Source organism: Pan paniscus, chromosome 6, assembly GCF_029289425.2.
Source record: "Pan paniscus chromosome 6, NHGRI_mPanPan1-v2.0_pri, whole genome shotgun sequence".
Lineage (NCBI taxonomy): Eukaryota > Metazoa > Chordata > Mammalia > Primates > Hominidae > Pan > Pan paniscus.
Window position 1 is genome coordinate 119,429,698 of NC_073255.2, and position 25,313 is coordinate 119,455,010.

Below are 25,313 nucleotides of genomic sequence, written 5' to 3' on the forward strand. Positions count from 1 at the left end.
ACTTATCTTGCACTACTCAGCTGGTGGCCTCAGGGCCTGCTGGGCGAGATGCCCTGCTCCGTTCCTGTAGCTTGTGTGTTCACCATGTGGTGGAACGTGTTACCTGCTGTTCCTGTGGACTGTGTCATCTCCTCTCCCCACCAGGGTGAGATTTCCACGGGCAGGGCTGAGTCTTTCTCACCAATTCCACACTGAGTGGTCAGTGACGGGAATGATGCCAAGGCTTGGTGGCCAAGGGTTGCAAGTGTTCTCTCTTCCCCTCAGACCGAGACAGAGGGTCTCAGTGGGCCCCCCATCCAAGAGAGCGAGCCTCCACCCCAGGTTTGCGGGGGCCCCTCCCTGTCCAGCACGACCCCCTGACCCGAAGTTGGCAGCTCTGGGAACAGGCAGGGCTCATGTGACTGTTGCTCTCTCCACAGGCACTGGTGCCATCACATGGTGACACGGACGGTGTCCTGCCAGGTGCAGAATGGCTCGGAGACAGTGGTCCAGCGCGTGTATCAGAGCTGCCGGTGGCCGGGGCCCTGCGCCAACCTCGTAAGGTAAAGGCCGCTGGGCTAGCCTGCTCTGCCCTTCCCTCCCATTCCCTCGGACAAACCCAGTCCCAGGATGGCTCTGGGAGAAGCTGGGCTGTGCTCACAGACAAAGGCTGAGCATGCATTTATGGAGCACCTTCTGTATATAAGGCATGGGTGTGTGTATATAGGGTATATATGTGTGTGTGCAAAGATGTCAGAGACATGCTCCTACCGCAACAGAACCACACAACCCAGTGGGTGTTTGACAGACAGAAGACCACCACAGATGAGTGGGGTATGGGATCCGAGGTCGGGGAAGGCCAGGTGGGGTTGAAGAGGGAACCAACCAGCCTTATGGCTCCAGGCTGGAACGAGGGGCTATAATGACCTTGGAAATCCAGCCTGTCTTTGGCCCCATCCATCACAGGCCTGGCCCCTGGCAGCACTGCCCCACTCACCAGGCATGTCCCTCTCACTGGCCCTACTTGTTACTGGACCTGCCCCTCACGAGGCCTGCCTTTCACCAGCCCTGACCCTCATGAGCCCCACCCTTCACCAGCCCTGCCCCCACCAGCCTTGCCCCTCACCAGCCCTGCCCCTACCAGCCACGCCCCTCACCAGGCCCTCCCTCTCACCAGCCCCGCCCATAGTCAGCCCTTCCCTCTCACCAGCCCCTCCCTCTCACCAGCCCCGCCCATAGTCAGCCCCTCCCTCTCACCAGCCCCGCCCATAGTCAGCCCTTCCCTCTCACTAGCCCTGACCAGACCACAGGCTTCAGGGACTCTTCAGCATCCGCAGAGAGATCTTGCTGTCAGACACCAGCATTCAGGGTCTCCAAAGTTCCAACTCTCCTTCTTTTCCCTTCTTCCTCCTCTCCAGGCCGTGCTTAGCTCCAGGGACTGGCTTCCCCAAACCACTCTCCCCACAGCCTGCCCAGCCTGGGGCCTCTACCCCAAGCACCGTGGAGCCGCTGTCCTCAAACTCCAAATCCCTTCCCCTCCTTTGTGCCCTCCCTAACGGGACATTTTGCCTGGGTCAGGGTTCTCCAGAGAAACAGAACCAATAGGAAGGGATGGGGGAGAGGGAGAGTGGGAGAGAGATTGAAATGGTAAGGAATTGGCTTGTATGATTATGGAGACTGGCGATTATTCCAAACCTGCAGGGTGGGCTAGCTGGCTGAGACCCAGGGAGGAGAGCTGATGTTGCAGCTTGAGATGGGCTGGCTGCTGGTCAAATGCCTCCTTTCTCCAGGGAAGTCAGTCTTTTTCTTAAAGCCTTCGACTGATTGGACAAGGCCCACCCACATTATAGAGGGCAACCTGCTTTACTCCAAGTCTACTGATTTAAATTAATCTTGGCTGGGTGCGGTGGCTCATGCTTGTAATCCCAGCACTTTGGGAGGATGAGGTGGGTGGATCACTTGAGGTCAGGACTTTGAGAGCAGCCTGGACAACATGGCGAAACCCAGTTTCTACTAAAAATACAAAAATTAGCCAGGCGTGGTGGTGGGCGCCTGCAATCCCAGCTACTGAGGAGGCTGAGGCAGGAGAATCACTTGAACCCAGGAGGTGGAGATTGCAGTAAACCAAGATTGCGCCACTGCACTCCAGCCTGGAAAAAAAAAAAAGAAATTGCTACGTCTCATGACTGGTGATGTTAACTTTGATCGCTTGCTTATGATGGTATCTACCAGGTTTCTCCACTGTTGCGTAATTATCTTTCCCTTTGTCCTTTATACGTATGTTGTGGGGAGACATTTTAAACCTATACGAACATCCTGTTTCTCATCATACTATCATATTGCTTGCAACAGTTAATGCTATGGTGTTTGCCAAATGGTGATTTCCTATTTTCATTCTTCTTTAATAGTAGAGATGCTTCACTTGAGACCCCTATTGCATACAAGTGTTTTGATACAGGTCATTCTGCAAGGGGAATGGCTAGGTAAACGGAATGTCATTCATTTTCATTTTTATTAGAAACAGCTGCTTTTGCCAGGTGCGGTGGCTCACGCCTGTAATCCCAGCACTTTGGGAGGCTAAGGCAGGTGGATCACCTGAGGTCGGGAGTTCGAGACTAGCATGACCAACATGGTGAAACCCAGTCTTTACTAAAAATACGAAAATTAGCCAGACGTGGTGGTGGGCACCTGTGATTCCAGCTACTTTGGAGGCTAAGGCAGGAGAATCACTTGAACCGGGAGGCGGAGGTTGCAGTGAGCTGAGATTGTGCCATTGCACTCCAGCCTGGGCAACAAGAACAAAACTCCATCTCAAAAAAAAAAAAAAAAAAAAAAGCTGGTTTTAAATGCTATACTAGAGAGATGGCAGTGGGTCCAAAATGAAAAAAAAAAAAAAAAAAGCTTTTTCCTTTTCAGCAGAGGGTACAGACACTCCCTATCCCCTGCCTTCCCCACTTCCCCAGGAGCTAAATTCCAAGACCCTCCTGCCTTTCTCGTCAGCAGGGAGTTTCAGATTACCAGGTCATGGCCTCTTGATTTGGGAACAGCTTCTGAGAAGAAAAGTCTTTGAAGTCTGATCTGTCTGTGACCCTGACAGGCTGGGCTTTGGCTCAGAGCTCTGTTGGAGAAGTGGCTGTCCTACTCTTTCTTTCTTTTCTTTTTTTTGGAGACAGGATCTTGCTCTGTTGCCCAGGCTGGAGTGCAGTGGTGCAATCATGGCTCACTGCAGCTTCCAATTGCTGGGCTGAAGTGATCCTCCTGCGCCAGCCTGAAAAGCTAGGACTACAGGCATGCATCACCGTGCCTCACTAATTACTTTTTCTTTGGTAGAGACAGGGGTCTCGCCATGTTGCCCAGGCTGGTCTTGAACTCCTGGCTTCAAGGGATCCTCCTGCCTCAGCCTCTCAAAGTGCTGGGATTACAGGTGTGAGCCACCATGCCTGGTCTCAACAAGTTAAAGCTGTTACACTATCAAAACACAATAACGCAGCCGGGTGCGGTGGCTCACGCCTGCAATTGCAGCACTTTGGGAGTCTGAGGCGGGTGAATCACCTGAGGTCAGGAGTTTGAGACCAGTTTGGCCAACATGGAGAAACCCTGTCTCCACTAAAAATATGAAAATTAGCCAGGTGTGGTGGTGAGCACCCGTAATCCCAGTTACTCAGGAGGCTGAGGCAGGGAGAATTGCTTGAACCTGGGAGGCAGAGGTTGTAGTGAGCCAAGATCGTGCCACTGCACTCTAGCCTGGGCGACAGAGCGAGACTTCCTCTCAAAACAAAAAAAAAAAAAAAAAAAAAGAAAGAAAAATACAATAATGCACCTATAAGAAAAGCTGGACAAGCTAGCGCCTGAATCACTGACCTGGACTGAAAAATTTTCAAGTGATCATTAATGTTGCATAGTTGTTCTCTCCTTTACCACTTAAGTAATTATCTGAACAATGTTTCAGAAGTGCTGGGGTCCGGCCCGGCGTGGTGGCTCACGCCTATAATCCCAGCATTTTTGGAGGATAAGGTGGGTGGATCACACGGTCAGGAGTTTGAGACCAGCCTGGCCAATATGGTGAAATCCCGTCTCTACTAAAAATACAAAAAAATTAGCTGAGTGTGGTGCCACATGCCTGTAATCCCAGCGACTTGGGAGGCTGAGGGAGGAGAATTGCTTGAACCTGGGAGGCGGAGGTTGCAGTGAGCCAAGATGGCACCACTGCACTACAGCCTGGGCGACAGAGTGAGACTCCGTCGCAAAAAAAAAGAAGGACCGGGGTCTTCGATGTGGGTGTTCACTGACTTTCCAGGGAGTTCTTCTCACTCACTCCTTGGAGTTCAGAGGCAAAAACAGAACATTCAGTCAGGGCTGACATGAATTTGTCATAAGTCTCCCCTTTGCCTATAACATATAACTAGTGGGAACCTTGCTAATTAAAACAATTTGGCCAGTGGCAGTGGCTCACACCTGTAGTCCCAGCTACGTAGGAGGCTGAGGCAGGAGGATTGCTTGAGGCCAGGAGCTCGAGACCAGCCTGGGCAACACAGTGAGACCCACCCCATTTTTACAAATTTTTTAAAAAACATTAGCCATGAGTTGTGGTGCGCACCTGTACTTGGGAGGCTTAGGTGGAAGGATCGCTTGAGCCCAGGAGTTCGAGGCTGCAGTGAGCTGTGATTGTGCCACTGTACTCCAGCCTGGGTGACAGAGCGAGACCGTGTCTGAAAATAAATAAATAAATAAAATAATAAAACTTAATTTTCATTCTCTTACAGAAATCCCAAATTGCTCTTAATTGTCATAATTTCTGCTGTTATTATATTTTACTAGGGAATGGGCCGGGTGCGGTGGCTCACACCTGTAATCCCAGCACTTTGGGGGGCCAAGGAGGGTGGATCACCTGAGGTCAGGAGTTTGAGACCAGCCTGGCCAACATGGTGAAACCCTGTGTCTGCTAAAAATACAAAAATTAGCCAGGTGTGGTGATGCACACCTGTAATCCCAGCTACTCAGGAGGCTGAGGCAGGAGAATCACTTGAACCTGGGAAGCGGAGGCTGCACTGAGCCAAGATCACGTTGCTGTACTCCAGCCTGGGTGACAGAGCGAGACTCCGTCTCAAAAAAAATTTAATAATTTATTACGGAAGGAGAGGTTAACACAGTTTTCTTTCTCACTAGTAACTCATAAATGAGCTAGAATTGGGTGCACATCCTCTGTCTGTGGCCTTGGGGCTGCTGTCTGGGCAGGGAGAGGCAAGATGACAACAGGTTGCAGCATTATCCTTTGGTCCCCTGGGGTTCCATATGCATTCCTGTCTCAGGTCCTGGTTTTGCTGGCCTTGCCTATATGAAGCATCTGGTTTGTGGCAGCCATCTCACTGGTCTCCCTACTCCCCACCCTGCCCCGCTCTAGCTCCTTCTCTCCACAGAAGCTGGAGGGATATTTTATTTTATTTTATAAGGGTCAGGATCTCCCTTTGTCCCCCAGGCTGGAGTGTAGTGGTGTGATCATAGCTCACTGCAGCCTTGAACTCCTGGGCTCAAGCAATCCTTCTGCCTCAGCCTCCTGAGTAGCTGGGACTACAGGCACACACCACCATGCCCAGTTAATTTAAAAAAAAATTTTGGCCAGGCGCGGTGGCTCATGCCTGTAATCCTAGAACTTTGGGAGGCTCAGATGGGTGGATCACGAGGTCAGCAGTTCGAGACCAGCCTGCCCAACATGGTGAAACCCTGTCTCTACTAAAAATACAAAAATTAGCCAGGCGTGGTGGCGGGTGCCTCTAATCCCAGCTACTCAGGAGACTGAGGCAGGAGAATCGCTTTAACCTGGGAGGCAGTGTTCATTCCCTGGCCGAATTGCTCATCGTCTGCCCGCTCTGCTAGTCTGGGAGCCTTAGGAGGTCCGGGACTGTCTCATTGGCTGCTGTGTTCCCCATACCTGGCTTGCAGGAGATGAAGCAGCATTACTGAATTGAGGTTAGGTTAGGAGGATGAAATCAGATCAGAGATGTCAGAGAACTCTGGGTTTTGTTTTAGATGGAGTCTCATTCTGTCACCCAGGCTGGAGTGCAGTGGCGTGATCTCGGCTCACTGCAACCTCTGTCTCCCAGGTTCAAGTGATCCTCCCACCTCAGCCTCCCAAGTAGCTGGGACTACAGGTGTGCATCAGGACACCTGGCTAATTTTTTTTTCTGTATATTTAGTGGAAATGGGGTTTCACCATGTTGGCCATGTCGGTCTCGAACTCCTGAACTACCTCAAATGATCGGCCTCCCTCGGCCTCCCAAAGTGCTGGGATTACAGGTGTGAGCCACCATGCCCGGCCCCCAGTGCTTCTTAGCATAATTTTTTTTTTTTTTTTTTTTTTTTTTGAGACGGAATGTCATTCTATCACCCAGGCTGGAGTGCAGTGGCATGATCTCAGCTCACTGCAACTTCTGCTTCCCGGGTTCAAGCGATTGTCCTACCCCAGACTTCTGAGTAGCTGGGACCATAGGTGTGTGCCACCACACCTGGCTAATTTTTGTATTTTTAGTAGGGACGGGGTTTCACCATGTTGGCCAGGCTGGTCTCGAACTCCTGACCTCAAGTGATCCACCCATCAGCCTCTCAAAGTGTTGAGATTACAGGCATGAGCTGCTGTGTCAGGCCAGCATAATTTTTTAGCATAGTTTTTCAGTTTTCTTAAGAGTCTGCTGCAAGAGTCTGCGTGCTGGGTAGAATTCCCTGAGCAAGCAGAGCCTGGGTGGGAGGAACTCGGAAGGTTCCTGGGAGCACTTTGAGGCAGGGTCTGTCTTCTGCACTGGTTTCCCCATGGCTCATAATGGCTTGTGTCATCACTATAAATGACGTTACCAAAAGAAGCTTCAATAACGGGGGAATATTCACCTCACAATCTATCTGGGAGAGGCGGCCAGGTCTCAGCCATGAAGATCCTGGGATCCTTTGACTGAACTCTCCACCCACACCTGTGTGTCCACCATGACCTTCCTCAAGGTCGCAGAAGGGCAGCAGCAGCTCCAGGCATCACGTCTCACACCACAGTGTCCCAAAAAAGAGAGGAAGGGGATGGGACACAGTTTTCTCCTATCAGAGAGTACAGCCTTTTCCAGAATCCCTAGCAGACTTCCCTGGATGTCTCATTGGTCAACATTTTTCCTCTGAGCCTCAGTTTCTCCAGTGCTAAGATGGTGGTGATAGAAGGCTGCCTCAAGAGGTTCTTGGAAGGGGATGTGAGGTTTGCAGGGGAAGGTCCTGCACTGAGCCTTGCTGTAATAAGAACCCTGGGAATGCAGACTGAGGCCAAAGTATGGGTGAGCTATGAAGAGAATCAGAAGCAGGTCCCAGCACGTCAGCCGAGGCAGCTCCCAGCGGGCAGTTCTGGCCTAGGCATGCCTTGATCTTGCATTCCGCTCTCTGAGGTTAGGGTGGCAAACCCCAGCTGGGCCCCGTGTAGCTGCCTTGTGTGGTACTCTGTTGCTTACCATCCTGCCTGCTCAGTGTGTCTTGCTACATTTCACCCCCAGCATTTACATAGAAATTTGCAAATGTGTGTATTTCTTGTCTGTTCCCCCTCATCATTTACTTATTTATTTATCTTTAAGAGAGGGAGCCTCACTCTGTCGCTCAGACTGGAGTGCAGTGGCACAATCTTAGCTCACTTTGGCCTCAAATGCCTGGACTCAAGCGATCCTCATGCCTTAGCCTCCCAACTGGGTGCCATGATGGATGGATGCCATATGCCTGGCTAATTAAAAAATTTTGTTTTTTGTAGATACGAGATCTTGCTTTGTTGTCCAGGCTGGTCTTGAACTCCTGGCCTCAAGTGGCCATTCCACTTCAGCCTCCTGAGTAGCTGGGACTACAGGTGTGTGCCACCACACCTGGTTAATTAAAAATTTTTTTTGGCGGGGCATGGTGGCTCACGCCTGTAATCCCAGCACTTTGGGAGGCCCAAGTGGGCAGATCATTTGAGGTCAGGAGTTCGAGACCAGCCTGGCCAACGTGGTAAAACCCCGTCTCTACTAATAATACAAAAATTAGTCAGGCATGGTGGCAGGCACCTGTAATTCCAGCTACTCGGGAGGCTGAGGCATGAGAATCACTTGAACCCAGGAGGCGGAGATTGCAGTAACCAAGATCGTGCCACTGCACTCTAGCCTGGGTGACAGAGTGAAACTGTTTCTTAAAAAAAAAAAAAAAAAAATATTTTTTGTTTTAGATATGGGATCTTGCTTTGTTGCCGAGGCTGGTCTTGAATTCCTGGCCTCAAGTGATCCACCTGGGCTTCCCAAAGTGCTGGGATTACAGGTGCGAGCCATTGCACCTGGCTGTCTTCACCACTTTCAGGAGCTGTAGGGGACCCAATTCTGGTTCCCTTCATTCTTTGAAGCATTTTGGATGCTTTCATTTGTGTTGGCTCAAAACTTTTGTGTGGAAAAGAGAATGGAGTCTGCTCCTCATGGTGTGACTAATGTAAACAGCCTCTCCTGGTTCCCCTCTTCCTGTGACACATTTCTTTTGCTATTTTACACATTTGTGATTTCTACGGCGTGAGTATATTTTAGATTTATTGTCATGATAACACAAGAAAGAGAAAGGGGAAAGTGTCTTCCAGGTTGTTCCCCAGGCTTTTTTGGGAGTTGGAGGTGTCAACTTAAGCAACAGAGAGAAGCCCTCTGAAAGAAATGACAGCCTGGGCAACATAGTGAGACCCTGTCTCTACAAAAATTTTAAAATTAGCTGGGTGTGGTGGTGCATGTCTGTAGTTCCAGCTACTCAGGAGGCTGAGGTGGGAGAATGGCTTGAACCTGGGAGGTTTGAGGCTGCAGTGAGCTATGATTGCGCCACTGCACTCCAGCCTGGGCAACACAGTGAGACCCTGTCTCAAAAAAAAAAAAAAGGCAAAGAGAATGATATTTATTTGAGAATGGGCATTGCAACGGGAGTATGCATGCATCGTAAATGATGCGGGTATTCAGGGAGGAAAAGGAAGATAAGGGTTTTTAAAGAAAAAGTGAGAAGTAGATAATTGTTCTGAATCAATTATCCTTGGCTACAAGTATCAAAAACAAGGGTGGTGTCAGTTCAAGGTTGGACAGGCAGTCGCTGGGTAGATGTAAATATATTTTTGTGCATGTGTAAGGTTGTGGTGGACTTTGTGCAAGGTTGTGGTTTTTGCAGTCTTTTGTGGTCGTGTGTGTGTGTATGTGTGTGCGTGTGTGTGCGTGTGTGTGTGTGTGTGTGTGTGTTGAGACACAGTCTTGTTATGTTGCTCAGGCTGGTCTCCAACTCAAGCAATCCTCCTGCCTCGCTCGGCCTCTCAAAGTGTGAAGATTACAGGCATGAGCCACCGCACCTGGCCCGCAAATAATTTTATCCCATTCCCTGGCTTGTATTTTCATCCTCTAAACAGTCTTTTGAAGAGCAAAAGTTTTTATGTTTGATGCAATCTAATTTATCAATTTTCTTTTTCTTTCTTTCTTTTTTTTTTTTTTTTTCTTGAGACGGAGTCTCACTCTGTTGCCAGGCTGGAGTGCAGTGACGTGATCTTGGCTCACTGCAATCTCTGCCTCCAGGTTCAAGCAGTTCTACTGCCTCAGCTTCCTGAGTAGCTGGGATTACAGGCACCTGCCACCACGCCTGGCTAATTTTTGTATTTTTAGTAGAGACAGGGTTTCACCATGTTAGCCAGGCTGGTCTCAAACTCCTGATCTTAAGTGATCCATCCACCTCAGCCTCCCAAAGTGCTGGGATTACAGGTGTGAGCCACCATGCCTGGCCTCTGCTTTTTTTTCTAAAGGTTTTATCGTTTTCTGTTTCACATTTAAATTCATCATACATTTTGAGTTATTTTTTGCATAAGGTATGAGGTTTAGGTTGAGGTTTATTTTTTTGGCCTATGGATGCCTAATTGTTCTAGCACCATTTGTTGAAGACGTCTCCTTTATTGAATTGCTTTTATAGCTTTCTCAAAAATCATTTGGACATTTTTTTTTCTTTCTAAGTTCTCTATTCTGCTCCATTGATCTGTGTAACTAGTGTTTTGCCAATACCACACAGTCTTGATTACTATGGCTATATAATAAGTTTTGAAATCAGATAGATTGATTCTTCTCACTTTATTCTTTTTTTTCCTTTCTTTTTTACTTTTTTTTTTTTTGAGACAGGATTTTGCTCTGTCGCCCAGGCTGGAGTGTAGTGGTTCAATCATAGCTCACTGCAGCCTTGACTTCTTGGGCTCAAGTGATCCTCCTGCCTCAGCCTCCCGAGTAGCTGAGACTACAGGCACATGCCACCATGCCCAGATAATTAAAAAGAATTTTTTTTTGTAGAGATAGGATCTTGCTACATTGCCCAGGTTCGTCTCAAACTCCTGGCCTCAAGCAGTCCTCCTGCCTTGGTCTCTCAAAGTGCTGGGATTACAGGAGTAAGTCACCATGCTCGGCCTCCAGAATTGTTTTAGCTATTACAGTTCCTTTGTCTTTTCATATAAATTTCAGAATAATCTTGTCTATATCTACCAAAAGTCTTGATGGGATTTTTTAAAATAGGAATTGCATTTAACCTGTATATCTATTTGGGGAGAATTGGTATTTTTAGCATGTTGAGTCTTCCAATCCAAGAACATGGTATATCTCTCCATTTACTTAGATCTCTTTTTATTTCTTCCAGCTTTCTTCATTGATTTCTTTGATATCTTGTAGTTTTGGGCATACAAATCTTATACTTATTTTGTTAGATTCATACCTAATTATTGCATTTTCTGTGTGATTGTCAGTGGTATTTTTTGGTAAAATTTGTAAAGCTGTATTTTTAATTTCTTTCTCTCTTTCTCTCTTTCTTTCGACGGAGTCTCACTCTGTTGCCCAGGCTGGAGTGCAGTGTAGTGGCGCGATCTCAGCTCACTGCAACCTCTGCTTCCAGGGTTCAAGCAATTCTCCTGCCTCAGCCCCCTGAGTAGCTGGGATTACAGGCACGCAGCACTGCGCCCAGCTAATTTTTGTATTTTTTTTTTAGAGACGGGTTTCACCATGTTGGTCAGGCTGGTCTTGAACTCTTGACCTCATGATCTGCCTGCCTCAGCCTCCCAAAGTGCTGGGATTATAGGTGTGAGTCACCACGTCCAGCCAGTATTTTTAATTTCTATGTCCATGTGTTCTTTGCTAGTTTATAAAAACACAATTGATATTTATATATTGATCTCGTAGCCTGTAATGCAGCTGAATTCACTAGTTCTGAAAGGTTTTTTGTAGATTCCCTGAGATTTGCTATGGAGGCAGTCATGTTGTTTGTCAACAGAGACAGTCTTATTCCTTTCCTTTTGATCTGTATGCCTTTTATTTTATTTTATTTGAGACGGAGTCTCGCTCTGTCACCCAGGCTGGAGTGCAGTGGTGCGATCTCAGCTCACTGCAACCTCACCTCCCCGGTTCAAGCGATTCTTCTGCCTCAGCCTCCCGAGTAGCTGGGATTACAGGTGGCCCACCACCATGCCCGCTAATTTTTTTTATTTTTTATTTTTAATAGAGATGGGGTTTCGCCATGTTTGCCAGGATGGTCTTGAACTCCTGGCCTCAAGTGATCCACCTGCCTCAGCCTCCCAAAGTGCTGGGATCATAGGCATGAGTCACTGCGCCCAGCCTGTATGCCTTTTATTTTATTTTCTTGCCTGTGTACTGGCTAGACTTGTAGCACTATGTTGAATAGGAGTGGTGAGTGTGGAGAGAATCGTTTGTTCACAATAAAACATTCTGCTACTAAAGATGATATTAAATGTAAGGTTTTCTTTTTGCTTTTCTTTCTTTTTTTCTGAAACAAGGTCTCTTTCTTTTGCCCAGGCTGGAGTGCACTGGTGCAGTCATAGCTCACTGCAGCCTGCAGCCTCGACCTCCTGGGCTTAAGCAATCCTTCCATCTCAGCCTCCCCAATAGCTGGGACTTTGGGCGTGTGCCACCATGCCCAGCTAAGTTTTGTATTTTTAGTAGGGATGGGGTTTCACCATGTTGCGTAGGCTGGTCTTGAACTCCTGAGCTTAGGGAGCTTCCTGCTTTGGCCTCCCAAAGTGTTGGGATTAACAGAGGTGAGCCACCATGCCCGTCTGTAAGGTTTTCAAAGATTTTTTTTATCAAATTAAGGAAGTTTTCCTCTTACTATTTTTCTGAGAGTTTTTTTTAAAATTATGGGTGTTGAATTTTGTCAAATGCCTTCTTTGCATTGATTGATATGATCATGTGATTTTTCTTCGTTAGGCTGTTAATATGATGACTACATTGAGTAACTCTCAAATGTTGAAGCAATGTTGCAATCCCGGAATAAACTCTACCTGGTGATAATTTTGTGTTTGTTTTAGAGATGGGGGTCTCGTTTTGTTGCCCAGGCTGGAGTGCAATGGTGTGATCATCTCTCACTGCAGCCTCGACCTCCTGAGCTCAAGCAATCCTCCTGCCTCAGCCTCCCGAGTAGCTGAGACTACAGGCGTACACCACCATGCTTGGCTAATTTTATAATTTTTTTTTTTTTTTTTTTTGGAGACGAAGTTTTGCTCTTGTCGCCCAGGCTGTGAGTGCAATCTTGGCTCACTGTAACAGTTGCCTCCTGGGTTCAAGAGATTCTCCTGCCTCAGCTTCCCGAGTAGTGGGGATTACAGATGCCCGCCACCATGCCCAGCTAATTTTTTGTATTTTTAGTAGAGACAGGGTTTCTCCATGTTGGTTAGGCTGGTCTCAAACTCCTGACCTCAGGTGATCCACCCGCTTCAGCCTCCCAAAGTGCTGGGATTACAGGCATGAGCCACCATGTCCATCCTGATTTAGGTTTTGAAGAGATCCCTGGCTGCTGTGGGAAGAATGGACATTGACCCGGCATGAGATGATGGTGGCTCATGCTAGGGGGATATCTGAGGACATGAAGAGGAGTGGGTGGATCCAGGAGGTATTCTGGAAGCTGAGATGACAGGAATGTCTGGCCCCTTAATGGCAGGGAGCAATCAGGGACTACCCTAAATTCCTGGCTTGAGCAGGTGGCTGGCAGGGCATGCCATTTATTGAGATGGGGACACTGGGAGGATGTCAGGCATGAGAGGTGGGAGCCGGCAGCTGTGCTTTGGCTGAGTTGAGTTGCCTGCAAGCCAGCCATAGGGAAACAGTATCAAGTAGGAGGCTGAGTCCCAGGAAGAAGCCAGAGCGAGAGGCAGATTGTATCTCAGAGATCCTAAGATGCCATTGGTAGTAAAAAGTGCATTCTTTTTTTTTGTTGGTTTTTTTGAGATGGAGTTTCACTCTTGTTGCCCAGGCTGGAGTGCAATGGCATGATCTCAGCTTACTGCAACCTCTGCCTTCTGGGTTCAACCGATTCTCCTACCTCAGCCTCCCTAGTAGCTGGGATTAGAGGCATGTGCCACCACACCTGGCTAATTTTGTATTTTTAGTAGAGACGGGGTTTCGCCATATTGGTCAGGCTGGTCTCGAACTCCTGACCTCAGGTGACCCACCCGCCTCGGCCTCCCAAAGTGCTGGGATTACAGGCGTAAGCCACTGTATCTGGTGAAGAAGTGCATTCTTTTATTATGGTTAAGAATGCCACTGGACCGGACGTGGTGGCTCACTCCTGTAATCCCAACACTTCGGGAGGCTGAGATGGGTGGATCCCTTGAGGCCAGAAGTTTGAGACCAGCCTGGGCAACATAGTGAAACCCCGTTTCCACTAAAAACAGAAAAAATTAGTGGGGCATGGTGGTGGCCACCTGTAATCCAAGTTACTTGGGAGGCTGAGATGGGAGGATTGCTTGAGCACATGAGGTGGAAGTTGTAGTGAACCAAGATCATACCACTGCACTCCAGCCCGAGCAACCAGAGCCAGACCCTGCATCAAAAAATAAATAAATAAAGTCGTGGGACTGGAGGTGACCATGGAGATGAATCAATGGAGAAGGGATACTGGCCTCAGAAGAGTCCTGTGCATCCCAGCCTTACAGGTGGGGCTTAGGAGGGGAGGCAGGTGTCCTCCTGGTGTCCTGGGAGGTGTTTCCAGAGGGAGGGCGGAACAGAGAATGCACTGTCCCAGATGCTTCTGAGACACCCCATAGGATGAGGGCAGAGGAGTAATCATTGGGTTTGGGGTCACTGGAGACCCTGGCAAATGCAGTTTTTGGGGAGTGATGCTTATAAACCACTGAGAATGATCCTCAGAAAGGGGAGAAAGGCTGGGGCAGGCGGGGAAAGGACAGCTGCAGGGACCAGTGCTGGAGAAGCCGAGCAGGGTGGCTCAGAGAAAGAGGGGGGCCCTGTCAGAGCAGCAACAGGAGGGAAGGCCACAGCAGGGGTGCCCATGCAGGGGGATCCACAGAACACTGAAAGTGATTTCCAGGCTGACTCTTCCCACCAACCCAGGAGTGCCTTGAAGGCAGAATGCTCTGTCCTCATCTCATTATTCCCAGGACTTTACTACATGGACCAGCACATTGAGGTGCTCAACAATGTTCATTAAATGAATGCGTTCATCTTCTTGTGAGATGAAAGGAAAATAGGTATCTGTAATACAACCATTTTCTTTGTGGATTTTCCCATCTGGTGATTACTCCCTTCCCTTCCCCTCCCTCCCTCCCTCCCTCCCTCCCTCCCTCCCTCCCTCCCTCCCTCCCTCCCTCCCTCCCTCCCTCCCTCTCTCTCTCTTTCTTTCTGCTTTCTTTCTTTTTCTTTCTTTCTTCTTTCTCTGTCTCTCTTTCTCTCTCGTTCTTTCTCTCCCCTTCCTTCCTTCCTTCCTTCCTTCCACCCTTCCTCCCTCCCTCCCTTCCTCCCTTCCTCCCTTCCTTCCTTCCTTCCTTCTCTCTCTCTCTCTCTCCCGCCCCACCTCTCTCTCTTTTTCCCTTCCTCCCTCCCTCCTGTCTCTCTCTCTCTCTTTGTCTTTGCAGAGACAGGGTCTTGCTCTGTCGCCCAGGCTGGAGTGCAATGGCACAATCATGGCTCACTGCAGCCTCCAACTCCTGGTCTCCAGTGGTCCTCCCATCTCAGCCTCTCGAGTAGCTGGGACTACAGGCACACGCCACCACGCTTGGTTAATTTCTTTTTGTTCTTATTTTTTGTAGAGACAGGGTCTCACTATGTTGCCCAGGCTGGTCTTGAACTCCTGAACGCAAGTGATCCTCCCGCCTCTATCTCCCAAAGTGCTGAGATTATAGGTGTGAGCCACTGTGCCTGGCCTGATTTTTTTAAAAAATAATATTAGAATGTTGTAGTGTGTGTGAGTGAGTGTGTTGGTGAGGAGAGAAGGCGGCACTCAAAACTAACGCTCACTGGTGAGCATGGGGACAGGGTGCGAGGCAGGGTGCCCAGTCAACAGCATGATGTGGACAAGAATGCAGGCACCTGCCTGCTCCAGTTGGGTGTACTGGGGACAGTGACCTTACCTGGGGTTTTGCAGATCATGTGTTCATCTATTCAATTGTTCATTCAATGTTGTCTGAGCAGTGAAGGGCCAGGAACTAGTGTGTAGAGAGAACACGATCCTCTCCTCGTGTGTACAGGGTTGATGCGGGAAGGACATGTTCATCAAAGATTCACAGCACTGGAGGGAGACCTGGTCCATGGGTTTCCCTTGGGAGTGACATTTAGCAGAGACCTGGGGGACTAGGAGATTTCACTAGGGGAAGAGATGCTGGTGAGGAGGAAAGAGCTCTGTTCGGGGTCAGGCATGGTGGCTCACGCCTGTAATCCTAGCACTTTGGGAGGCTGAGGCAGGCAGATCACCTGAGATCAGGAGTTCGAGACCAGCCTGGCCAACATAGTGAAACCCCGTCTCTACTAGAAATACAAAAATTAGCCAGGTGTGATGGCGGTTGCTCCTAGCTACTCAGGAGGCTGAGACAGAAGACGTGCTCAAACCCGGGAGGCAGAGGTTGCAGTGAGCTGAGATTGTGCCACTGCACTCCAGCCTGGGCCACAGCGAGACTCTATCTCAAAAAAAAAAAAAAGAAGACAGCTGTTCAGGCCATGTAGTCGCCCCTGGAGGAAGCCCCTGGCTGGAGGCAGACACCCTGGGCCAATCCCCTCCCTGCTGGCTGGGAGACTGGACTGGACTGGGTGACTTTATTGCCAGGGTCGGGGACTCAAAGGCAGACAGACAAACCATGCTTCCCTCCTCCGTGCCTCAGTTTCCCATCCTGGGAAATAGAACCCCCCCACCTTCCTCTGGAGTGGATCACAGCCCCGGCTGGGCTCTGTTCATTGCAGTGGGGACATTGGGCGTCACGGACATTGGGTGTCACTGACACCACCCTAGTCCCCTCCTAAACCCCTTGGTTGGCTGCTGGCTGGGACGGGCTGGGGCTCTGGGGCCTGATAGACTTAGAAGGACAAGTCCCAGGGACTCAGGGGGTTAAGTTTTCTTCGGCCGGGCTTCCCCTGCCCTTGGCTGTCTCCCAGGCCCCTCGGAGTCCTTTGATGGCATTAGAGCCAACCTTTTCCAGATGTGCTGAGCAGAGGGATTTGCCGGAACTCTCCGGGGCTTCGTCTGCCTCCTTCATTCCCCTCTGCCAGACGGCCCCCTGCCCCCCAGCCTCCCCCCTCTGGTTGGGTCGCCTGCTGTTCAGGACGGATGCCCGCAAGGCAACACAAAGTCCTGGATTGAAGTGCTTTCTTAAAACATGCTCTTTCTTCCCTGCCTCTCCTCCTTAGCGGGACTGTTTGGGTTGAGAAGCTCACCATGGCTGCCCACCCCAAGCAGTGGGGGCCTGTCTGGGCTGCATCCACTGCATCACCCCGCACCGCCCCCAGGTGGACTGTGACCCTGGGCCAGAGGGTGAGGTGAGGTTTGGCAGAAGACCCTGCCCACTGGGCCCACTGTCCATTCGTCTGGCACTTGGGAACGTCTAGCTTGGATTCTGGGGAGGCTGGAGGCCTCAGAAATGCAGTGGGAAGCCCCTTTCCCCTCCCCGCTGGCCCGCAGCTATTAATCAAGAGATTAATAATCTCCTGCCTCCCGCTCTGAAACCTCCACTCTCGTTTCCTGTTGAGTCTCCAGCCTGACTCGGAACCTCCCAGTCTGTTTCTCCCCTTGTGGGGGTTCCTAGTGAGGAAGTGGAGGCAAGGGGAGGAGTCGGGGGCGGACAGGCATGGAGGCTGAGAAGGGGTACGTGCCCAGTGAGGGAGGGGCACCTGGCTCCCCCAGGCAAGGTTCTGGGCTGGCAGAGTCGTTCTGAGCAGGCAATCCCTGGATGGTGCAATGTCCCCCCGCACCCGAGGCAGGACTTCGTGACGCTTTGGGCCACATCCACTTTGGAGACCAGAGAGCCAAGACCTCTGCTTACTCACCTCCAGTGATGGGGACCTCATTTCTCCGGGGAGCCCTCCCCACCAGCATTTTATTTTATTTTTTTGAGACAGAGTCTCACTCTGTCCCCCAGGCTGGAGCGCAGTGGCACAATCTCTGCTCACTGCAACCTCCACCTCCTGATTTCAAGCGATTCTCCTGCCTCAGCCCCCTGCGTAGCTGGGATTCCAGGTGTGCACAACCATGCCTGGCTAATTTTTGTATTTTCAGTTGTGATGGTTTCACCATGTTGGCCAGGCTGGTCTCGAATTCCTGACCTCAGGTGATCTGCCCGCCTTGACCTCCCAAAGTGCTGGGATTACAGGCTTGAGCCACTCCCAGACTGAGACTGCATCCAGGCACCCTGTTCGTTGAATGCTTCGTTCTTTCCACCAGTCTTCACTGGGTGCAGACGATGTGCCTCGCCCTAAGCTAGGCAGGCGGTGTAGCCAGTGGCTCCGTGGAAGAGAGGGATGTCAGACAAATAATTACATACATGGGTGTACAATCATAAGTGCTTAGAAGAGAAGTCTGGGTACTTTGAGGGTGTAGATTGAAGAGGCCCAGCTTGCTGTAGGGTGGAAGGGACCGAGTGTGGGCTAGTCAGGGTGGGCTTCTAAGAGGAGGCAGCACTTTCACTGAGCTCTGGGAGGCTACATGACTTGGGCAGCGACAGAGCACATGCACACAGGGCCAGTGGAGTCCTGAATGGGGGCGGAGTTCCGAATGGGGGGCGGAGTTCCGAATGGGGGCGGAGTTCTGAATGCTGGCGGAATTCTGAATCGGGCGGAGTTCTGAATGGGGGCGGGGAGGAGCTGGTGGCCAAGGAGAGGAGGAGGGATGGCCAAGGTATACAGTCGCCAGATGGCAGAAGTCCACAAGGTTAGGCTTAGGATTTGGGTATTGTCCTAAGATTTTTTTTCTTTTAAGAGACAGGGCTTCACTCTGTTGCCCAGGCTGGAGTGCAGTGGTACATTCACAGCTCGCTGCAACCTCAAACTCCTGGACTCAAGTGATCCCCCTGCCTTAGCCTCCCAAATAGCTGAAACTACAGGCACGTGCCACTACACCCCACTAATTTTTTTTTTTTTTAAGAGACGGGGTCTGGCTATGTTTCTCAGGTTGGTCTAAAACTCCTGGACTCAAGCAATCTTCCCACCTCAGCCTCCCAAGTACATGGGGACTACGGGCATGCACCACTATACCTGGCTAATTTTTAAATTTTTGGTAGAAATGGGGGTCTTGCTATGTTGCTCAGGTTGGTCTTGAACTCCTGGCTTCAGGTGATCCTCCTGCCTTGGCCTCCCGAAGTGTTGGGATTACAGGCATGAGCCACTGTGCCTGGCCTTGTCCTGAGATTGAAGAAAAGCTAGGAGAGGTTCAAGGACATTTCTGCTTTAAAAACGTCACTTGGAGCTGGGCGAGGTGGCTCATGCCTGTAATCCTAACAGTCTGGGAAGCCGAGGCGGGCGGATCACCTGAGGTCGGGAGTTGGAGACCAGGCTAACCAACATGGAGAAACCCCATATCTACTAAAAATACAAAATTAGCCAGGCGTGGTGGTGCATGCCTGTAATCCTAGCTACTCGGGAGACTGAGGCAGGAGAATCACTTAAACCTGGAAGGTGGAGGCTGCAGTGAGCCGAGATTGTGCCATTGCACTCCAGCCTGGGCAACAGAGCGAGACTCCGTCTCAAAAAAAAATAAACAACAGTAAAAACAAACAACAAAAAAGCATCACTTGGGAGAACCAGAGAGGGAGGGAGGCAGATGGGTATATGTGGAAAGATGGGGTATATGCAGTCAAGGGTGGGGTGAAGGTTCAGGGCTGGCTCCTCCACTTTCTGATGGTGTGGACCAAGTCCAGCTCTGCACCTACCTGCCGCACAGTCTCTGGTGGACTCAGTGTTTTCATCCATAAAATGGGACAGTAATACTCTCAGGTGTGAGTGGGCCGAGTACGCAGGCATTCAGTGGCTACAGCCCCCTTAAGTTCCCCTTTCTTTTCTTTTTGTATTTTTTTAAGACAGTCTCAATCTTGCGGTCCAGGCTGGAGTGCAGTGGTGTGATCTCAGCTCACTGTAACTTCCGCCTCTCGGGTTCAAGCAATTCTCCTGCCTCAGCCTCCCGAGTAGCTGGGATCACAGGCGTGCACAACCACGCCTGGCTAATTTTTGTATTTTTAGTAGAGATTTTTAGTAGAGATGGGGTTTCACCATGTTGGTCAGGCTGGTCTCGAACTCCAAGACGATCCACCCGTCTGGGCCTCCCAAATTGCTGGGATTACAGGCGTGAGCCACAGCGCCCAGCCCCCTTTCTTTCCTGAGCTGATTTTGCCATCCTTAAAATGGGCATATAGAACATTTTCCAGGGACCAGTGAGGGGCTCGCCCACCTTCAGCTCATTCCTGGAGTCTGGTGGTTTTGGCAGACAGACTCTAGGAGGACCACCCCACCTTGGGGTTTGTTTGGACCCACACCAGGCTGAATGTAATACCCAGGAAAAGCCTCAGCTCTGCATCCTGAAGGGGTGCCAACAGACCCAGGAGAGCCAGATCCCTAGTCAGTCGATTGATAGTGATATGTACCTCCTGGGTGCTGGGCAGATGTGGTGGGAGGCCTTAGAAAGGCTTCCTGGAGGAGGTGACCTAGAGAGAGACAGAAAGAGAGAGAGAGCAAGAAAGACCAGCCCCTAAGAGGGCAATAGGGTGAAACCCCGTCGCTACTAAAAATACAAAAATTAGCCAGGAGTGGTGGTGCGCACCTGTAATCCCAGCTACTCGAGAGGCTCAGGCAGGAGAATCACTTGAACCCAGGAGGCGGAGGTTGCAGTGAGCCGAGATCGTGCCACTGCACTCCAGCCTGGGCGACAGGGTGAGACTCCGTCTGAAAAAAAAAAAAAAGAGGTAAGGAAACTGGTATGCTGGAGATTTGTGAGAAGACCAGTGTGGCTGGAAAACAAAGTCACCCGCGAGGCCAGGGGGGACACCAGATCAAAGCAGGCAGAGCCCGTGGGCCATAGAGTGGACTTGGTGACCACTGGAAGTCATGGATAGATGGGCCGCTCCACCTTGGGGAGAATCCAGGCATCGGAGGCCAATCTTGTTTTTGCCTCCAAAATCTAAGAGTTGTTAAAGTCTTAGGGGTAGGAGGGACAACACCCCGCTCCAGGGCTGTGTGGCACCTGGCCGGGACCTTGTTATTGGCCCTTAATGTTCCCACCAAGCAGCAAAGTTGACACTACCATGTGGCTGGGGACTCTGCAGGGAGCCTTGAGGAAGATGAGTTCCCTCTTGGAGCCTGGTGTCCTCAACTGTGTGCAGCCTCAAGGCTGACAGAGATTAAATAAAATATGTACACCCTGTTTTTGAGGGAGGGCAGTCCCTAAACTGGATCTGCATTTTAGAAAGTTTGCCTAGGCCAGGGGCAGTGGCTCACGCCTGTAATCCCAGCACTTTGGGAGGTCAAAGCGGGCAGATCACCTGAGGTCAGGAGTTCAAGACCAGCCTGGCCAACATGGTGAAACCCCATTTCTACTGAAAATACAAAAATTAGCCAGGTGTGGTGGTGTGCGCCTGTAATCCCAGCTACTCAGGAGGCTGAGGCAGGAGAATCGCTTGAACCCGGGAGGTGAAGGCTGCAGGGAGCTGAGATCGTGTCACTACACTCCAGCCGGGGCAACAGAGCGAGACTCTGTCTCAAAACAAAAACAAAAACAACAAAAAAAGAAAGTTTGCCCAACTGGACCCTAGTGGCAGGGGCTGGCAATTCTTCATGGGGACAGGAGGCCAGCCTCCCTCGGGTGTTTTTCCAAGACTGGGGAAATGGGCCACAAATGTGGAACCTGTCTTGGGCATTCAGGTGAGACTCAGGGGGGCTACCAAGCTGAGTCTTGGCCGGTTGGGATGGTGACGCAGTGCCACCTACTGGTGTGCCCCACGCCTGGACTTGGCAGCCATCAGGTTCCAGAGTGGCATGGGCCAGGCCAAGCCCATGGAATTCAGAATGAGGGGCCAAGAAAGACTGTGGCCAGGAGCGGTGGCTCATGCCTGTAATCCCAGCACTTTGGGAGGCCAAGACGGGCAGATCACCTGAGGTCAGGAGTTCGAGGCCAGCCTGGCCAACATGGTGAAACCCTGTCTCTACAAAAAATACCCAAATTAGCTAAAATTAGGTTAAAAATACAAAATTACTCCTGTAATTGCAGCTACTTGGGAGGCTGAGGCAGGAGAATTGCTTGAACCCGGGACACAGAGGTTGCAGTGAGCCACGATTGCGCCACTGCACTCCAGCCTGGCGACAGAGAGAGACTGCGTCTCAAAAAAAAAAAAAAAAAAAAAAAAAAGAAAGAAAAAGAAAAAAGAAAAGAGCATCTCCAGAGGGATGAGCTCAGTTTCTGAATCAGGGGCCCGAGATCAGTCCCTGTGTGTAGATGAGAGGGAAAACCTTCGCCTGTACTGAATGAACACAAATTAGTATTACTGGGCTCTGGAACCAATTCTGCCTGGGTTCAGATCCCAGTTCCACCACCTTGACAAAGTTGCTTAACCTCTTTGTGCCTCAGTTTCCTTGTCTGTAAACTGGGAATAATGACCTCTGTTGTTCTCAGTCAGCTTATGTAAACCACTCAGTACACTGTGAGTCTGCAATTGAAGCTACTATTATATTTATATATTTTTTAAGACAGAGTCTCCCTCTGTCACCCAGACTGGAGTGCAGTGGTGCAATCTCAGCTCACTTCTATCTGTGCCTCCCAGGTTCAAGTGATTCTTGTGCCTCAGCTTCCTGAGTAGCTGGGATTACAGGCGCCCACCACCATGCCCGGCTATTTTTTGTGTGTGTGTTTTTAGTAGAGATGGGGTTTCACCATGTTGGCCAGGCTGGTCTCGAACTCCTGGCCTCAAATGATCCACCTGCCTCAGCCTCCCAAAGTGTTGGGATTACAGGCATGAGCCACCGTGCCCGGCCTATCATACCTACTTTTATTGTTCTCATGACCATCTTCATCATTCCAAGTGTGGATTGAAGTGAGAGTGTCTGGTGCATCTGGAGGGCTCCCGCCTGGTGGGTGAGGGCCAGAGGTGTCTGTGTGAGGTGGAGGAGGGCCAGCACATTTGGCTCAGCAGCCCGGACTCTCTCCTGATGACAGTGAGGGCGGCCGAAGGGTGTGGGTTGGGAGGAATGAGGTCAGGTCTGTATTTTGCAAACCCAGCATCCATGCACCCCTCCTGCACTCACAGCCTTACACCAGGCATCCTGGTCTCCCTGGTATCCTCATCATACAGACCAGGAAACAGGCTCAGAGAGGTTTAGGTACCTGTGCAATATTGTATAGTGAATTAGGGACAGAGCCCAAATGCCAGGCTTGCACTCCTGAGCCCAGGGCTCCATTGATCCCATCGTGCAGAGGTTAAGGGAGGGACCTGATTTTTTGGCATCAGCTGTGCTCAGCAGGGTGCAAACAATAGCAGCTTGGCCCTTGCGCCTGCCCCGGGCCCTGGGTGGACTCTGTAGTTTTTCTGGTCTCTCGTAGTCGGAAGACCATTTCAGGAATTAATTTTAAAACTGCCATTTTTAATCTAAACAAAAGCTTCTCCTCCGTCCAAGCTGGGCCTGCTTTCGGCTGGCAGATCTGCGGCAGCAAGAGGGTTGTGAGCCCTTTCTGTTTTTCTAGGTCTTTCTTTTTTTTTTTTTTTTTGAGACAGAGTCTTGCTCTGTCACCCAGACTGGAGTGCAGTGGCACGATCTCGGCTCACTGCAACCTCCGCCTCCCGGGTTCAAGGAATTCCCCTGCTGCAGCAGACTCTGTCTAAAAACAGAACAAAAGATATGGCATAGAAACATATTTGGGGTTGAAATATGTTGATTTCCTTCCTTATCTGCCATGCGATGTTATGCTAGAGCCTGGTTGGAAAGCCAGCCACATCATATAGGGTTAAAATAGAACCCGTGTGATGAGGCTTTGTGGTTTGAAAGGCGTGACTCCCCAGGCTCCTTAGATAGGAATCTGGGCAAGAGAAGAAAACGGTCAGAGTTTAGTCCTCAGGTATGTGAGCGTGTTTAGTGTGTTAGTGTGAGGCTGAGTGTGTGTTTATCCAAGCGTGTGAGAAGGTGCATGTGTGTGTACATAATTGTGTACAAGTGTGTGACTGTGAGTGTGCATGAGTGAGTCTGAGGGTGCTGAGCGCGTGTTTGTGTGAGAGTGCGTGTGTGGAAGTGTGCACGAGTGTGTTTGTGCGAATGTGCAAGCACGAGTGTGCACACGAGTGTGAGAGCAAATGAGTGTGTGACTGAGGGTGTGCGTATGTGTTAGTTTGTGAGAGCTTGCAAGTAAGTTTGTGCAAGCGTGTGAAGGTGTGAGAGTGTGTGAGGGCACGTGTGTGCTCACATGGGTATGTGAATGTGTGTGCATGTATGTGAGTGTGTGTTTATTGTGAAAATAGTGTATTTGTACTCATCATCGCATCCAGAGTCACTTGCTGTAAGGAGGGGTGACCTTGGAACTAAGGCTCTGCCACCTCTTTCCAACCCCCCACCCTGCACTGGGTTGCCCAGTTGCTCCCAAAAGCTGGGGGCTTTGCTCTCCGGCTCACAGCTGTGGGCACCTCTCCTGGTCATCTCCTACCTCCTGTCCCAGCTGCACACAACCACGCCACCCCCAGATCTCCAGGGGGAAGCTGGTTTGCTGGAATGTTTATGAAACACGAGTGCAGGTTTTTGCTTTTTTAAAAAAGAAATGAGCATAACAGGATTTTTCAGATTCAGAGCTGTACTTCTGAAATCCAGTTCTCCACTCGTGTGTTTTCCTGTCAACAGTGCGTCTCCAAACGTCGCGCCTGCTGCTACCAATTAATTCATGATTGTTTCATTCACTGATTAAGTTGCTCGATGTCAGCAGATTTAAATTTTGTGAAGTTATGTAGTTTTGTCTTCAGGGGGACATTGTGCAAACTTGATCAAGCAGCAGTTATGACAATGCACGTAAAGTGAATAATAAAAGCTGAATGTGTCTCCCTTATGAAATTTGGTCATGCATTTTATATTTGCAATTCTTGGAGTGTGACAAAAAAGCATCCAACTTATGTGTAAGAAAAATTTCGAAACTGTGGGAGTGTGAAACTTTACGATGGGATTCACAGCATTTTGCAAGAATTTTTTTTTTAATTCCTGCAAGAGTCCCACTACTGTATTCCAAGTTTTTTCTTTTCCTTTTTCTTTTCTTTCTTTTTTTTTTTTTTTAGAGACAGGGTCTTGCTCTGTTGCCCAGGCTAAGTGCAGTGGTTCGATCATGGCTCACTGTAGCCTCAAAACTCCTGGGCTCCAGTGACCCTCCCACCTCAGCCTCCCAAGTAGCTGGGACTACAGGTGTGCACAACTATGCCGGGCTAATTTTTTTATTTTTATTTTTTGTAGAAACAGCATCTTGGTATATTGCCCAGGCTGGTCTCGAACTTCTGACTTCAAGCAATCCTCCTGCCTCGGCCTCCCAAAGTGCTAGGACTACAGGTGTAACCCCTACTCCTGGCCGTGTATGCCAAGTTTTCTTCATTGAAGTGTCTCGCTCTTCTCAGGATGATGACACAGTTTTATAAATCTATGACTGCAATATAGCACAAAGTGGGTGTTCAATAAACCCACTTTGGGTTTATTGTTGGTGAATCAACCAAAAGAAATTATAATTGGGAAAAAGGTCAGAGTAGATGATAGTTGAAAATTTTGCAGGTCCTGCTAATTTCTTTCTTCCTTCCTTTCCTTCCTTTCTTCTTTTTTTTTTTTTGAGACAGAGTTTCACTCTTGTTGCCCAGTCTGGAGTGCAGTGGCGTGATCTCCACTCACCGCAACTCCGCCTCCTGGGTTCAAATGATTCTCCTGCGTCAACCTCCCAAGTAGCTGGGATTGCAGGCATGCGCCACCACACCCAGCTAATTTTTGTATTTTTAGTAGAGATGAGGTTTCTCCATGTTGGGCAGGCTGGTCTTGAACTCCCGACCTCAGGTGATCCGCCCACCTTGGCCTCCCAAAGTGCTGGAATTACAC

The 25,313-nt window shown here is 49.8% G+C and overlaps 1 protein-coding gene across 4 annotated transcripts in view; it reads left to right on the forward strand.

Annotated features, from left to right (window-relative positions):
* The window catches only part of COL26A1 (collagen type XXVI alpha 1 chain), a 195,850-nt gene that overhangs the window by 56,818 nt on the left and 113,719 nt on the right, over positions 1-25,313 (forward strand). For all 4 annotated transcript variants that reach the window (XM_034964649.3, XM_034964646.3, XM_034964647.3 and 1 more), the window contains exon 2: positions 420-542. In XM_034964649.3, the coding sequence (XP_034820540.1) occupies positions 436-542 (107 nt within the window). In that variant the 5' untranslated portion in view covers positions 420-435. The remainder of the gene's footprint in view (positions 1-419; positions 543-25,313) is intronic.